We start from the raw sequence: 16,817 nt of genomic DNA, 5'->3' as shown, positions 1-16,817 counted from the left end.
CCATGGAGCAGACTGTACCCCTGCATTTACAGCTGCGTTGTGAAGTCTGTTCTAATCTCAGACCTATACAATATGAACAATATCATATGTTTTTTTAATATTTCTTCGAGCAGTGCTCATTTTCACAAAACCAGCTAATCAGCCAAATGGATCATTTAGTCAAAAATGCACTATGATTTGAATGCTGTGTTACCTTAAGAATTAAATAAAATTACCGCCTGCCTCATTGGGCTGCAATCTCCATTATTCATGAAAATACTATATAGATTTTCTTGGATTACCATCAAGTCAATTTAGTCCCTTGTTAATGTGGTGCAAGGGAAAAAGGAAAACAAGACTCCAAAGAAATCAGTGCATTCATATTAAAGCAGTAAATATTCTGTCTAGTCTTTTTCATGTTGGCTGACTATTTGCATTCATTCATTAACTCTTAATTTGTACAACATTAATCAATTAAATAAGTCCATTTAATAATGAGAATTTTGCTATCTGGTCAGCTGAGACTGAAGTTTAAGCAAAAAGTTCATAAAAGCTCTGAGGTTACTCAGGAGAGCTATCAGAAGTTAAAATAAAAATACATACAGCTTTATATTGCAGAGTGTTAACTTGTGTACTTTTTTATTTTCTGCATTTTTGTCGTATTCCACCTTTCCTTGAGTACAGTACCTCCTCATCATTCTTTGTTAAAGTTACTGTATACCTTTCTGTCTCAGGGGAAAAAAAAACCCTGAATTATGAATTAAATTGAATCTAGGGTTTGGTACCCTTTCTTTCGACAAAACACTTTATTTCTAATTTAACACAAAAACAACAACTATTTGTTTAAATTATTATTGGTGCCACTCATATACCAAATGTTTCAACAGGAATGTTTGTGTGTAATGACTGATTTCATTATTATATAAATATTTATTACTAACAACTTTTAAGTTCTTAATTCAATGCTCCTAGTGATTTCTACTGTACAGTAGGTGATCTTGATTCTTCTTCCTCTACTTAAACTACAGGGCTGCGTGTTCTTACATGTTCTTAGATGTCAGTTTCATTAAGACATTACACAGTACATTAAGAGGGTAAAACGCACCTACTGTATTGTGCTTGTGGTTTGTTTGTTTTGTGGGAATCCTATAAAGAAACACTCATGTTCCCTCATGGGCACTCTTTTGCCAAGGCTACTAGCTGACAATGTGATAACAGCAAAATGAATGTCTGGTCAAGGAGAGACTTTGGTCAATATTTCACAAAGTACTATCAAAAGGACATTATTTTTAGTGTTCCCAACATCCAGATAAAACAACACCGAAATGGGTTCCTGTTCTAAAATTATTCTAAAAACATTTCTTAATATGTGCTATGAGACAAGTAATGTGATTTAATTGCTTGTTAAAATTATGCTCAGCCAAGACAAATATTACTGTTAATTGCACTTATTCCATGACTTTGGAGAGATGTTTTGAGTTACAGTTACAGGTTGCATTTCTCAAAACGAGTTACAGTTCTTAAAACAGATGCTTCCCAATATAATAAGGAGCAAGGATATAATGTATTTTTTCATTAACAGTTAGTCAATTAATATACTTGTCATGGAAGAAAATAAAATTGACATTGTTAAGTACAAGTCTACCGAGACGAGGTTCCTGCAGTGACCCTGTCATCAGTGCGTTCAACCGACGGGTTGAAAAGCCCACAACTTCTGAAGAAGCTATCATTTCCTTCAAAGGAAAAAAAAAGGGATTTAACAAAAGTAAACTGCACAAAACACCAATGACTTAAACAAATAGAAGCAGAAACCACTGTCTTGAAGGGGGCTGCACAGTCCAGTTCTTTTCTTTAAAAAAAATGCCTCTGGGAAGAAAAATATATTCTAGTGTCATTCTTTCATCCCTTTTCAGAGGTTTCATGCAATATCATCCAGATTCCTCTAGAGGGATTTGGATTACACGTCTAACTACATTCCAGCAAGTGAAGATTCACATAGCTGTCAGCTGTTTTCTTTATTACTGTCTAGGCCTTTCTCCTGCCCAATAGTTCAACTTAACTATATACCTTATGCCTTAACATTGTATATTAAGAGTTTTTACCATTGCTTACATAGTTTTCATTTTTTGTTTTCCACTTTGCTGGGTAAGCCAAGTTGTGCTATTTGAAACTGAAGCACTGGGAAACTCGCTTCCTAATATGGCAATATGTCTTTTGCTTTTTTTAAAAAAAAATATTATTTAAAAATTATACGGAGGACACAGGGAGAGGCAATTTAACCTAATAAGGTGACAAACAAAATAGTTTTCTCCCCTGCGAGTGTTTCTGCTGGAAACCGAGCGTTTTCAATTGAAGAGCAAGAGGGCTCTGTAGTGATTTAAGAAATGTGAAGGGATTTTCTACTGCTGTGAAAGTGAGCGATTAGCACAATGTGAAGCAGTTCATTTTGAAAAATGTTGTGCTGTGCTGTACTTCCTTCATGGTCATGTGACGTTTGTTTTTAGTTTTCCTCAGCTATTTCATTAGCATAAATAAGGCTATGTAAAAAGTGGCGCAGCATCTCAAATTATTTTGCATAGAATTAGCAGTCTTTGACGTGGTTCATCCCTGCTAACAGCTGTAAACTAAAACTGCTCTTGAAGAGTACTTGATTATTGACCAAGTAAGGGGCCTACATCAGCATGGGATGATGTTTAAGACTGTCAGGGTTAAAGCTTTCAAAATACATTAGTCTCCCCTAAGGAAGTGAAATTGAAATGCAAACTTAAGCCGCCTTCAAGTGAGCAGTAATCTTGTTCAGGGGTTTGATGGTTGCTGAGAAAACAGTTCCTATAACTTCATTAAAAGGAGAATTTATATGTGACTGAGGCAGCAGGGCTCAGTAATTAAGTGTTCTTCACATGAGAATGATAAAAAATGGTCAGGGGTTTTGATATTTTGTTTGTGCTGTAATAATCAGATGATCCTTCACATACATTTTCATACTCAGAGGCATGTCCTTGATTTGTAATCAAAGTAGCACACGGTCACAGGCATTTTTCATGATGGTTGTATTAGATCTCAAACTATATTTATACTGTATTTTCTGACTGCATAGTGAAGTGAAGCTTTAGGACTGCTGTCATACAGCTTCTGGGTTTTAGGTTTCATTCCACCACTTGGCTATCTGTTAGGGAATTCACACAGGTTTTCACCAAAGGCTTCAGTTTTATTTTGCTTCCCAAAGGCATGCATTTTTGATTGGGTCTTCTAAATTTGTCTCTTTTTCTGTGGCTCTGAGATTTGTTATGCCTCCTCATGTGTGGAGATGGAGAGAAGTTTTCCTCTCTCTATAGTTTCATTTTCTTAGGTGGAAGTGATGTCCCCTCACAATTTTTTCCCTTTCCCTAATGAAGGTCAGAGCAAGGTGGAAAAGGGTTCTGCTTCTTAATTACTGGACATGTTCATAATTGATTGATTATGCTTGGGCAGTATAGCAAACAAATAAATGAAGAGTGAAAATCTGACACAATGTACTGTAATGTACTGACTACTGTACTGTACTGGAATCGCTGTGCTTGCTTCAGTTTAACACACTCCTCACCAGAATAGGAGACTAAATGGTGATGGATAAATATTGTATCTAGATATGGATGGATACCGTATATAGTCTATGTACAGTGTATAGAGAGTAAATACTGTACTTATAAATATACATTTTTAATCCCAGCAAATTCTAACAAGAACCCTTCTAACAAGAATTTAAGAACACAGCCATTGACTGATGTATGCAAAACCATTAGCGCACTGCACATTAACTCGTCTACCTTTGCTGCATTAAACCAGCCAGTTCAATTTAAAAAAACAATTAGGGAGTCCGGGCAAATTATCAACAATATTAACTTGATACTACAAAGATGTTAGAAAATGTATAAAAGATAATAGGAACACATTTCCTATTTGACCTGAGGTTTACTACAAGTAAAAATAAATTTCAGCTACAGTACAAAGGGATAGGTTCTCTGCTATTGGGTCTGTGAGAGCAGACATTTCTGGTTGAACAGACTCATGGTGCTTCAATTGATTATAGCATGATTAGTAACCTAAAAAACAATCATAATCAAGGACAATGATCTAGGGCATTGTGTAATTACCATCTTCACTAATTAAAATAATTAGGAAAAATATGAAGGGGAAAAGAATGAATTATAATTGTAGAGTTGAAAGTTGGATATCTGGTGTTGTAAACTGTAAAGAGGCATCAAAGACCACACATAGTAGCAGACTTGTGAACTCCCTGCATCTCCTTTTACTGTAACAAAATCTCTTACAGTATTTTATGTCCGCAGGAAAAATGACAAACGGTGACTTGAGATACAGACTTTAGTGCAATTAAAATATTTTTTCTTAACTGTGTCAGTTGTACCATTTACTAAGTTAATATACAGTATATTGTTTGAAATATGATACATTTTCCACAGTTGTATTCAGTGCATATACTGTACCTACAGCACCAATCAGTTTCACTTTGAGAAAGAAAGTACTTGTCTTGACAGTGTAAGCTACACTACACTGCTGCTGCACTGTCACTGAAATCAACTCATTTTGCTCAGTGGTATACTCAGACATTCAGGATATGTGGGCAGATTATTCACAATGCTAAAGTATACTTTAGAAATGCAAATGTTTTCTCAGCTGAATTATTGTACTCAATACCAACCAATCCACCTGTCTGAGGGTATGATGACAGCTAGTCCTGTAAACGATATTAAAACCTGTGTTATCACCCAACCTTGTCATTCTTTTGAATATGAAAACATCACAGACATTAAATGGCATTAAATGAGCCAAGTACATGTGATGTGCAAAATGAAAAAGATTTGAGTAACACAATGCCACAGCTCAGTGAAAAAAGTCCATTGTCACAAATTACAGTATGTGTCACATTGCACATTACAGTAGGGTAATCGGGTTCCATCCATCCCATTTAAAAATGCTAACACAACTGTGCAGAATTGAAGCTCTATAAAAAACTCATTTATGGACCCTAGAATCGTAACATAGCACAGTGTTACCTGGCCATTATTGTAGAGTGTGCATCATCATGGACAAGAACTGTATGGATGCTGGCAAAAGAATATTTTGTCTGAAGATTCCTGGATCTGGATCTCACTTGGAGATATATAAGTATAGGGTAGAAACCATTAAAAACTCATTGATGTTCATGTACAGAAACCAAATTGTTTTGATTGTGATGAAATAGGGCTGTGGGTGTGGAGGGTAGTAACATTACTGATAACCTCAGTAATCAGTTTGTTGTTGGAGATGGTAATCTCACTGCCCAGTGCTATGTTAACCACATTTTGAAACCTGTGCCCCACCCATTCTTACAGCAAGACAAAGCATTGTCTTTCTGAATGATAATGCCTATTTCCACATGGCTAGGATTGCTCAAGGTTTTCTGCTCTAATCTGAGCTGTGTGTCATACATTGACCCACTGTATTTCCAGATGCTAAGCCAATGGAGCTCCTGCAGGACGGCTTGGTATACATGTGTCTAAAAATAAACTGCTGCCAACTTCTGCTGCTCATCTGGCTGGCTTGTCAGAGATAAAACAGAGGAACCTTCCTCTAATCCATTTATGCAGTATTCCTGCCAGTTAGCCCTTTCCTTTAGTATGCTGTTGAGTTAATGGTGGAAAATTACCTATGTGGAGGGGAAGTCTAAACAATTTAAAATGCAAGGAGGTGAAATGGGAAATACTTTTGACATTCAACACCTCATTATGTGCATGCCAACAGCGTCTTCTTCTTATAAATGTTTCATTTGATACAATTAAACATGAATCCAAATATGGATCCAAGAGGGATATCATGGATATAGCTAGTGTTTAGGAGGATTTTGCTGGTCTACAGAGATCTGCATGGAGTACTGACATACAGAAGACATTATGGATGGATTAATACCTTCATTCATTTATTTCTTCTTTTAATTGTATAATGTTAGTATGCCCAAAGGGGTTGGGCAGCCAGGTGACCTTGGACCCCTAGAGATTTTTTTTCTCCTAAGTAAGGAGTTTTTGGTTACTCTCCTTCGTTGTCTTCTGGTCTTTTCTGTTCTGTATTCACAACATGCATGGTCACATGCATTGTTAAGTGCCTTTGGGCAACCTTGTTGAGAAAGGTGCTATATAAAAATAAATTGAATTGAATTGAATACAGACTAAAATCACATTTGATGAAAGAGCATAGTTTCTGCACAGAGCTGCAATTGCTTTCCATGGTCTTACGTAGCCACAGTGTTCTCAGGCCATTTCTGACAGTAATTTGGAGCTCCAATCTGTTGCAGTAGCTGGCAAGCCCTCTGTCCACTCTTCCTTTCTCTCCTCATCTGCTGACATATCTGCAAGTGCGCGCGTTGCTGCCAGCAGTATAGACATCTGTGCCAGTATGTGGATTGAACAAAATGTCTCAAAACACCCACAGCAATCATAAACGCATAAGCAATCCATTTGTACATGTGCTACACCCTTGGATTAGTGTTCAAATTAAAACCAGAACTTTTTCTATCTCTTTTTGATACCACGTTTTAGAAACAAGAACAGTTAAAATATTGAGGCCGACCTCTTCTGCAATTTCTTTGCAAGAAAATGCCATTGACAGGTCTAGTATGGACTTGAGGTGTATTTTATTATGAAATCAAAGTCAAAGATGGAGCTGGGAAAGGAAATATGTAGATACACGTTATAAGTCACTTTGAATCTTTAGACATTTTTTTGCCGAGCGATCTGTGAAACTGTCAGGTAGACTGTCACAGTATATGATTCATCTGCCACTATGTAACCTGCCATCTCCCTAATGAATATCACATCTGTCTAGAACTACCTATTGAAGCTCATTAAATTGCATTCTTCATCAGCCAGGTAAACCACTCATGTGTGTGTCACAAACCTCAAGTTATGGTCATGGATAGAGTACAAAAGTAAAAAGGGCATTTCCTCTGTGGAAAATTCCATTTTAAACTCAGAAATACCCAAATAAAGTGAGAATGCATATTACATTATGTTCATAATGTACTGCACTAATATTTCTATTCAACTGTATAAGTTCTAGCAATGCATATTATAAGCTGCTTCATCAGTAAAGTAGTATTCTTTCCAATAGATGCAGGCATGGACCCCCCACAAATAAAATTACTTTTGCAGTCACAAGCTAAAGCCCTTCAGCCCTTTATTTGGCTTTCAATGCAGACTGTGTCCAAAACAGCCAACAAAATGCTGAGCCTGACAAACCACTGGTATTTCAACCGATTGACTGCTGCAATATAATCACGCTTACCCTTGAAGTATTATTGACCTCATGTGGCTTTTTCAGAGGCCAATAACCACTGTTGTAAAAACTGAGGATGCTACTGCTTCCACATAAAAGCTTTTTATTTTTTAGAGACCTTCTGAATAGAAGTGTTTTTCCTTAATCTTTCTTTTCATCTGTCTGTGCAGTGGTGGAAATACTTTGCATGACGCCTTGGGGATTCATGAGACCCTGGTACATATGTGAACCAATTATTTGATTAATAGAGCAAATTAAGGATTGGGGATGATTTTACAGGAAGCTACCAAATCGACTGGGGGTCATTGCTCTGGTATCAGGGCTGCCTACCACAACAGGCACCTGTCACAGTGGTCCTTTGTATGGGTACATTCTGCAGCAAAGAGGGTTTCTTTCTATCTTGGTTATAAAAGGAGCAATTTTGGGAAAGGGAAGAAAAGAATCTCCCTAACAATTTTAGTTTCAATGATCATGGAGATTATTTAGCATCACCTGAAAACCATGGAGAAGCTATGTGAAATACTCCCAGGCATTTATAAATATTTGAGGAAGACACGACACTAATTTACATGATTATGATTCATTTAGGATAGAATCTAGGTCAGCACAAACGTAGCACTGATAAGGAGATCACATGGGACTTGCAGTTTGAAGAGCATCCTTATTAATTGCTCTTAGTAGCAGTGGAAGGGTAAATGTTTAGGTTAATTATTGTTTAGATGAGGTGCACCACCACAGGAGAAAAATAAACGCAAAAACTAAATCATTGAAATAATGTGAGAAAACTGAAAAACAAATGGCACGCCTCAGAGGAATTGGATTAAACTTTAATTAGACACTACCTCATCGCTCTAGAGATTTTTAGACATTGTACTAACCAAATCAGATGAATGAAAATCATATCTTAATTACTTATCTCATAAATCCATGACAGTGATGCAAATACAGTACTATTGTTTCCATTCATTATTTACTCATACCTTGTGATTCATTACCCATAGACAAAGCCTGACAAAACATCTAAAAATACCTCTCCATTTGTAGTTCAGTATGCCAGAGAAAAATTCTAAACGTACAACAAATGCAATGTTAACAGATTCCAGCTTTTGAAAATTTTTACAGAGGAAAATGTGTTATTAGGTAGCACATACAATACATTTTAAACAAGCTTTAGAACTTTTTTTTTACTACAGACGATTTTTTATTTAGGCAATATTACCATTAACATAAAATGTCTGCTGTTTTGTCTCAAGTCAATACAATTGCTGTCCACCATGTGCACAGAAAATTAGGGGTAATCTATACTTACATTTATGAGTGAAGAATGAATGGGAACATGTTTAAAAATGTAAAAAGAGCCAAACCACCCTTAATGAAGGTAATCATTCACTTTGTCAAAACCTACACATTTTTCTGCTTTACAACTTACTTCAGAATGAAATGTATTTAAAATCTAAATCAGACATCCTCCAAGAATGAAGACTTCTTATTATGTTGAAAAAGACTGCTACTATACAAGACCCTGCACTGCTCAGCTTTGTTTTTCTAGCTTCAAAAGCTTTGCTCTGATTTCCTTTATACAATTGGAAAATTAATTAAGAATAGAGAAACCTGTTTATTTGAAAAAATACATATTGTTAAAATGATCATGATAAAATTCCTCATTAAAATATTCTAAAATTACAGACATTTGGCATTAAGACAGTTGTGCAATGGTTTGATCTGCTTAAGGGATAGAAAACAGAGAGAGTATACAGTATAAGGGATAAATGACACAGGGATCTGTATTAACAATGCAAATTATAGAGAAGCAGGGTTATCTTGCATTACAAAACAATCATGTCAATTGTTTCAGTAATGTTGGGGAAAGAATAGGCTGGATCCTAAAATAAGAAGTAGTACTGGGTGATAGGACCACACCTTAGGTTAAAAGATAAATGCCAACTTCCTGATTAAACCGATATAAGCTTTTTGGATTCTGCTGGGGGTCAACAGGCTGCTGATTATTAATTCACTGAATCTAAAAACATAAGAAGGGATGAACGGCTTTTGTTTGTAACCTATCCAGCTTTTTTGATTGCTAGAACCAAACTGAGTTATTATAAATTATTCAGCCTACTGTTATATACAGTAACTTGTTCTTTGAAAAACAATAACAGCAATGAACACAAACACCGTATACATTATGGTTTATTTAGATTTTCAGACGACGTCTGATAGGAGCCCTCAGAAATTAAAGAATATTCTAAATTTGCTGTCATTGGGCATTAAGACAGTTGTGCAATGGTTTGAGATCTGGTTAACAGACAGTACATAACTGATAAATGACACAGGGGTCTGTATTAGGGCCATCACTGTTCATATCAGTGATCTAGATTCTAGTGTAGGTAGTACACTAGTGACATTTGTAGAATCTGCAAAGGTAATTCAAAATACATAGAATCTGTGATTGAACCACCACCTGGCCAATGACATTTAATCTGGAAAAGTACAGAGTCTTATCATAAATTACAGACACAAAATAGGAAACTCAAGAGCGTGAAGAAGGCACTTATAAAAACAATTTAGGTGTTTATCTTCACCCATCATTTACATGTTCTAAGCAGTGCTTGGAAGCATCCATACTCTAAGATATAAGGTTATAACCACAGAAGTTAAATCAAGGAATGTTATGGCGAAATTCTACAACATACTAACAAGACCGTGACAGGAATATTGTGACAAAACAGATATAGTTGCTCTGGAATTAGTCCAGAGAAGAGTGACCAGGAATTTTCAGGGGTTAAAGGAATGCCCTACATTGATGGGCTGAAAGAACTGAACTTTTTAGCCTGTCGGTGGAATATATCTGAGATGCTCTTCACTACACTGACTCAAGAGGAGTTATATCTTTTTTTTTGTAATGTGGAGACCACAATTCTTCATAATATTCTAAATGAGGTTTTAAATCATGTATTGAGTAGATTTAACATATCCTACATATCTTTATCCTTACATATCCTAAGATTCTGCTTCCTTTATTTATTGGTTTCCCACATTGTCTAGATTAAAATTCTGTGTTGACATAGACACCTTTTTTTTTCTTATATATATGATGTATATTTCAGAAAAAACAACAGGTTTGGCATTTACCTCTAACACAGAGCAGCAATACAAAACCCTGAGCTGCTGTTCCATCATTTTCCACTCTCTCACCTTCTTTATTGCTCCATCCTTCTGTTGAAAAGGGTCAGCACCTTTGGTGAAAGGTCTGAAGCACATCTTTCCAAGGCAAGGAAAAGGTGTCCTGCTCACCCAGATCGTTTTAAACCACAGATCACACAATCAAGCAGCTTTTTTTAACACTTTCTTGGATCAGACGTTCTGCATCCTCACTATACAGTATATGTATGTCTTTCTGCTCCCTGCTCCCTTGTGTTTCATGCAGGCTTTGAATTAATCTGTAATCGAGTCTGTCAGATCACATAAGAAAGTCAATAATTATTTTGTCTCTAGAGCCCCTTACATTGATTTACCACCTAAGAGCCCTCTATAGCTTTCTGTAAACTATTCAAAATCCAGCTCATCTGCTATGGGGTAGGTTTCTGTGAGGCACACTCTCTGTTTGGGCTTGTATTTGATAAACTGTGTGATTAAATATGAATGAGTCATGTATTTGCTGCAATGTCACTGGCAGGAAATAGATACTGAATTTTTTTATGCCTAAAGTATCTTCTCCTGCAGAGCAACCACAAGATTCTGTATTCAGTAATGAAGACAATATTATAATGCATAGAAAATGCGTTTCCTGTAATGCATAACCTTAGGAAGTTTAAGATTTTTCATTTACTATCTTGATGGAAAAAAAAACAGTGATATTAATCATGGATGAGCATAAGCCATATTAACAACAATGGTTTTACTTCCAAACAGTCCTTTTTATCCAAGACGGAGGTTTCCCCATCTCTGTGAAGTGGACTTTTCCATGACCAATACTGCCTTTAAACAACAACCAACTGCTTTTTTCTACTGTATACTGACGTGCTTATGAACTGTCATTTATTTTACTGTTTGTTTAGCAATGCTAGCTGGCCACCCATGACATAAGAAGGGGTATTTTAGTTTTGGTCTATGAGACTTGCTTTAATGGTTGACACCTAATGCATATCCAATCAAATAATTATTTTTTTTGTTCGTTTTCCAAAGAGAGCACTACTAAATAACATGTATTGAAAACTTTTTAAGGAGCTGCAGATTTCTGTTACATCCACCCAGAGGTATCAATTCCCACATTCTACAAATTTAGACATTAAAACAATTCAGTGTAAATCTCAAATGTAGACAAATTTAAATTTGTGATTAAAATAAATCCCTGGATTACAGTTCTGTTCTAAGCACTATTTTCCAAAATCCACAGTAATGTTTCAGACATGCATAGACTTATTCTATTACATAATTGTATAACTTGAAAAAAAATGACAGAATAACTCCTACAGATAAAGATTGAATTAATATTTTGTGTTATCAACGTGAAGATCAGCATTAAAAAAAAACATATGCAATTGTGAATTTACATGATTGATTTGTGTTGTTGTTATATTGTGTTACTTTTCAAGTCATTTACTTCTGTTTTGAAATTGTAACAAAAAATCAAATGTAACTGACAACTGCAATTCTTACATAAAGAGTAACAATTGCTCACCAATGGTAACTGACCAATCACCAATGGTAACTGACTGGCAATATTGTATATGTATATTATGCAGTATTAGTAGAAAAGAGGATAGAAATTGTCTCATTATGGAAAATACATTTTTGAAAAGACATTCAATCTCAAAAACTCTTACTATTTAAAACAGAGTTAGAAGATTAAAAATGTTGGTTAACTGCAATTATTCAGAAAAAGCTTTTAAATGTAAAGAAATATTTAAACAATGGTGCTTACAATCAAAAATACTGCTTCGTGAAAAATTGTATTTAACAGAAACGCATTAGTCTGGTTACTGTAGAAAAGCCTTTTGAAAGGTCAGTAATTGCTTAACCCACATGCATAATATTTTTGAAGATGAAGGAATTAATCTCTACTCTCATCAGCTGACATTTGCAAACTGTGTATTTCCAGGCAGACTTTGTTATTGATCTGTATTGAGATGTATGCTTGTGAAGAGACAGTCTCGTGGTTTATTTTTTTAAATTTGTCCTGCTTTGAAGAAAGTTAAATTTATACTCTTTAGTGAGAAAATAATAGAAACTACAGTATAACTCTGAGCTAAGTGAATACTGTATTATTTGACAATTGGGTTATTTATGATAACCTTACCATTTGCCTTTGGGCATGAAGTTAGCAGCACTGATAATCAAACTAGGTACCCCAGAAATGTAAGAAAACGTTACTGCAAACTCATTTGTACAAATGGTTTGTTTTCCCCTACATTACCTATATGCACCATCAACTCTGTCCAGAAGGGGTCACTCTAACCACGCTTTTCTTTCTGGAATACTACTTACAGCATGTCTACCATATCAACATACTGTAGGCCCGAATTCAATTCAAAATCCTATTTTTTTTATGGTGGCTTTCCAATAAATTAGATGCAAAAAGCAGGAGGCCTGGAAATTATGACTGGAGAAAGGGTAAAATCTTGATTTAATGCAAACTACTGTTCTTTTTTTACATTGTGTTGGCAAATAAACAATTTGCATTTTATTAGTGAATTGCTGTGTTAGCTGCTCATATATATATATTTAGCTTTTCTTCTACTGGAAACAGAATAACAGCTCACCTTCAGGTTACATTTATCTGTCATTATGCCATGTTTTCCCATTGTTTTATACAGGATGTATAATACAGTATATAATGCCGGATTACGAAAGGGAGATAAATTCTAACAAATTAGGCAATACGTGTATTATATTCACAGTTTAATGAGATTTTTGTATTCCAGAGAAAGCGGTCCTGATTGATGGTTATAAACACATTCTAACCCACTGGGCTTTTACGCTCAATTTGCTGACTGTACGAATCCGTGCGCAATTTAGAATCCTCTGAACTGACGAGCTCTCATCAACTAATCACTATACTGTACTGCTCTAAAGCATTTTTTTCCTTTGTGCTTCCCGTAAAATGGTTTGCGCTATGGAGTACGTTTGTGAGAGCTGTGCTCTCTAAGACGTCGTCGTGTAGGATTTACCTGTTAAAATGTGGAGTAGATGATTGATTGAAGTGCTGTATCGCATTTACTGTAAATAACTCAACTGTTTTAAATTAAATTGCCTATTTCGCGAAATACGCTGTCAACTGTGAAGCAATGTGAAACAATGCGCTTTGCACCTCAAATTGATCTAGAAAAAAGAAAGGAACCAAACGTTTATTTTAGTCATTAACACATTTATAATGGAATCCCTCCCAGCATAAGTCACCTGGTTGTCGCGACCCTTACCAGGAATAAGCAGATTTGTATTAAGGGATAATAGAATCCTGTAGAAATCCATCCATCCATTTTTAACCGCTTTATCTATTTCAGGGTCAAATCCATCGTATCAGAATCCACAGCTTCTACAGACATGCTTCTCACAAACCAAATTATTCAACAACAGTAGCGTTACAAAACATAATTGACGTGTTCACCAAACCTAGTTATGCTGTATTTGGAATTTTAATGCTAGGATAAACATGGCGCACAATGCACTGTAAAACACAAAACTGCTGTTGCGCGCCAGGACATGGTGGCACTACTACTGTATGGTGCATTTTAAGGCTGCACAATTTACAGTAACACTATTTCAAAATAGTGCTCCGTACTTGGACCACTTTTCAGATTATGTATGGAGAGACCAAGATGGCTTGGTTATTCAAACGACATACATGTTCCGCTCATTGGTGACAATGTATATACCATTAGGTCATGATTCACAATGAGAATAGATATGTGTACTAGAAACGTACCCACTGCAGGTTAAACTGAGATTTAGTCGATGTCTGTCCATAAATCTGTGCTAGATTTACTTCCTAGACCATCCATCCATCCATTCTCCAAACTGCCTCATCCAGTTACAGGGGACGCTAAAAACTAACCCGCAAAGTTTTAAATAATGAAATCGTTGAGAAAAAAATGACATCATACACTATACAGTACTTAGTTATTGTACTTTGAGGGCATTTTGGAAAAGTACGCATCGACAGCATAAAAACTATGCCTGTGTGCCTGCTGGATTTACAAGTTAGCATGAACTGAACATACGCACTCTTCTTCGCGAGTGTTATGAGATAAATGATATCGTTTAAAATTGACTTATTATACAGTACAATTCATGTATCAGATGCGGCGGTATTTTATGAAAAGTCATGGAGATGCGAAATAGCAGTCTTAACACTAAACTAGAATCCACCCATACGTAATTTAATTTCTACATGTATTTGTGTCCCCGCCCATTTATTAATGACCATGAGCAAGTAATTTTCAGCTTTGCTTCTCTTGCCGGTTTTTGCTCTCTCTCTCTCACAACTCTGTCCAGATCAACATACTGTTTTGGTAGACGTTAGGACCCCGCGGACTCTCGACAGAGCCTGAAGGAGTGGTATATCACTGACTACTATAGAGCTCTGACTGTAAAGCTGACTAGATTTCAGGTCGGTACTTTTTTTTGAAAACCTGGAATTGCACAGGGACAGGTGCAGGTTACCATGACCTCCCTTCATTAAAGAAACGAACATCACCCTGCCTAGATGGAGTTTCTCGTCAGTACACCTACCACCATGGTGCAAGACATCTAGTTATTTTTTTTTTGGACGAGAAAGACAAAGTCTGCGGGTGACTTTTGCCTTTTTTTTGTGTGTGGTACAGTACATTTTTTTCTGTTCTCTGTTCCTTTGCAGGCATTTGTGCAGCGCTGTGCTGTTATACCAACGCTTTGCCTGGGACTGTAATTTTCTTGACGGAGTTTCTTTAACTGGACTGTCGGCACTCATGAATTCGGATATTAATATATACCTCGCCAGGGACAAATCCTCTAGCATCATGAGGAAGAGAGCGGTCCTGCTGAGGAAAGGGTGCAGTTTTGAGATAACGAGGTACAGTATGGGTTTCGCTTGTCTTTGTTCCGCACCATTTTTGCTCTACCTGAAAACTAGTGTTATGACTGTGTTGCACAACAGTTACTCAAAATTTTCTCTGCCACAAGCCACTCTGAATAACTAGTACTGCGGTAGTCAACCAGGAAAGCTCAGTCTGCTGTAGGGAGAGGAGGTGGGGGTCTTTTTAAGATGCTCAATCAATGTCAACATTATTGACTTGAACTGAACAGACTTTCCGCATTAATAGCGGTAAGATTGTTGCTCTTGGCGCATTTCAACATCTTAGGCTAAAGCTAAAATACTTAGACATTTAAGTTTTTATTCATAATTGACACTGCATTTACTGTTTTTCAGTGAAAGTTCGGCACCACAGTATACAGTGCCCTGTAAAAATACAGTATAACTGTTCTCATAAACGTGGTAAGCTTAAGTACCCGATTTATAAAATACTACAATACAACGATTGTTTCGATATCGACCCTGTTAGAGGCTACATTTGCTAAACAGTATATTTACCATTATTGCAATATTTAAGTTTTTAAATGATAAACTATTATAGGTTAAATGAAGCAGGACTCGTGAAATGGGAAAACAAAAACCTAATTATTCCTTCACATGACACATTCTGTTACTGAATACGAAACAGTATATGCTACTTGTCTCATTGAAAGCACTTCACAGCTTTCTCATATTAACCTAAATAGCTCAGAACGGAGGCCTGGTCTTTGTGCATTAATACTCTTAGGGGACTCGGGCAAACGTCTTGAGTAGTCTGTGCATGGAATCTTAAACCTGTCTAATTTATTCCTACTGTTACAACATACTAAGTGAAGATTTGAGCTGGCATATCAAATGGAAACGCGTTGCACAGGTGCGAGGTGCAGAGGGATTTGTTCAGCTACGTAGAGCAAGTGTAACATGCCGTAAAAAAGGTGCACCGACCCAAAGATACATTTTTCTGGAAAGAAAAATGGACGTACAGTATACATTGTTATGTAAGTAGAGCTATCAAACTATGATTTATAATTTTCCGCAAACAAAAATCTCTGACAGAAGATAGACTAATTCTACTGTATATGGTTTCTCTTTAATAGTTATGTTCCATATGCAGTTAAGTGAAGCTCCATAGTATGTTGGTGTCATTGAATTTTACTATCGCAACAGGAAAATTAAAATTGATTCAACCTGTAGTGTGCAAATCTCTTAGTTTTACTAGTCGAAAGTCAGTGTAGGAGTGAAATACAATTTAGTTTTATTTCATAACCCCACGTTATGCTATGAGACTACACATATTCTTATATTCAACATGTTTCATAAAACAATATATAGTTCCCGATTTAGAAACATTTCGGAATATTTTTACTGCTGAATCAAAAGACGTGGTTCACCTGAAGTCAATGAGCTCCTTCGTTTACGAGATGGTCTTTGTGAATTGCCACTAGATGGAAGCATAGCCCTACACACATCGTTTTTTAAA

At 36.1% G+C, this 16,817-nt stretch overlaps 1 protein-coding gene and 1 long non-coding RNA gene across 3 annotated transcripts in view; one reads left to right on the top strand and one right to left on the bottom strand.

Moving 5' to 3' along the window:
- LOC138224941 (uncharacterized) overlaps positions 1–16,817 on the bottom strand; it is a 212,181-nt gene that overhangs the window by 77,562 nt on the left and 117,802 nt on the right. The gene's annotated exons all lie outside the window — the stretch shown is intronic.
- Positions 14,857–16,817, top strand: part of garnl3 (GTPase activating Rap/RanGAP domain like 3) — a 141,408-nt gene continuing 139,447 nt past the window's right edge. For both annotated transcript variants that reach the window (XM_006640646.3, XM_015366920.2), the window contains exon 1: positions 14,857–15,337. In XM_006640646.3, the coding sequence (XP_006640709.3) occupies positions 15,234–15,337 (104 nt within the window). In that variant the 5' untranslated portion in view covers positions 14,857–15,233. The remainder of the gene's footprint in view (positions 15,338–16,817) is intronic.

Source organism: Lepisosteus oculatus, chromosome 24, assembly GCF_040954835.1.
Source record: "Lepisosteus oculatus isolate fLepOcu1 chromosome 24, fLepOcu1.hap2, whole genome shotgun sequence".
NCBI lineage: Eukaryota > Metazoa > Chordata > Actinopteri > Semionotiformes > Lepisosteidae > Lepisosteus > Lepisosteus oculatus.
The sequence above is the reverse complement of the archived record's forward strand: the minus strand, read 5'-3'. Positions and strand labels throughout refer to the sequence as shown.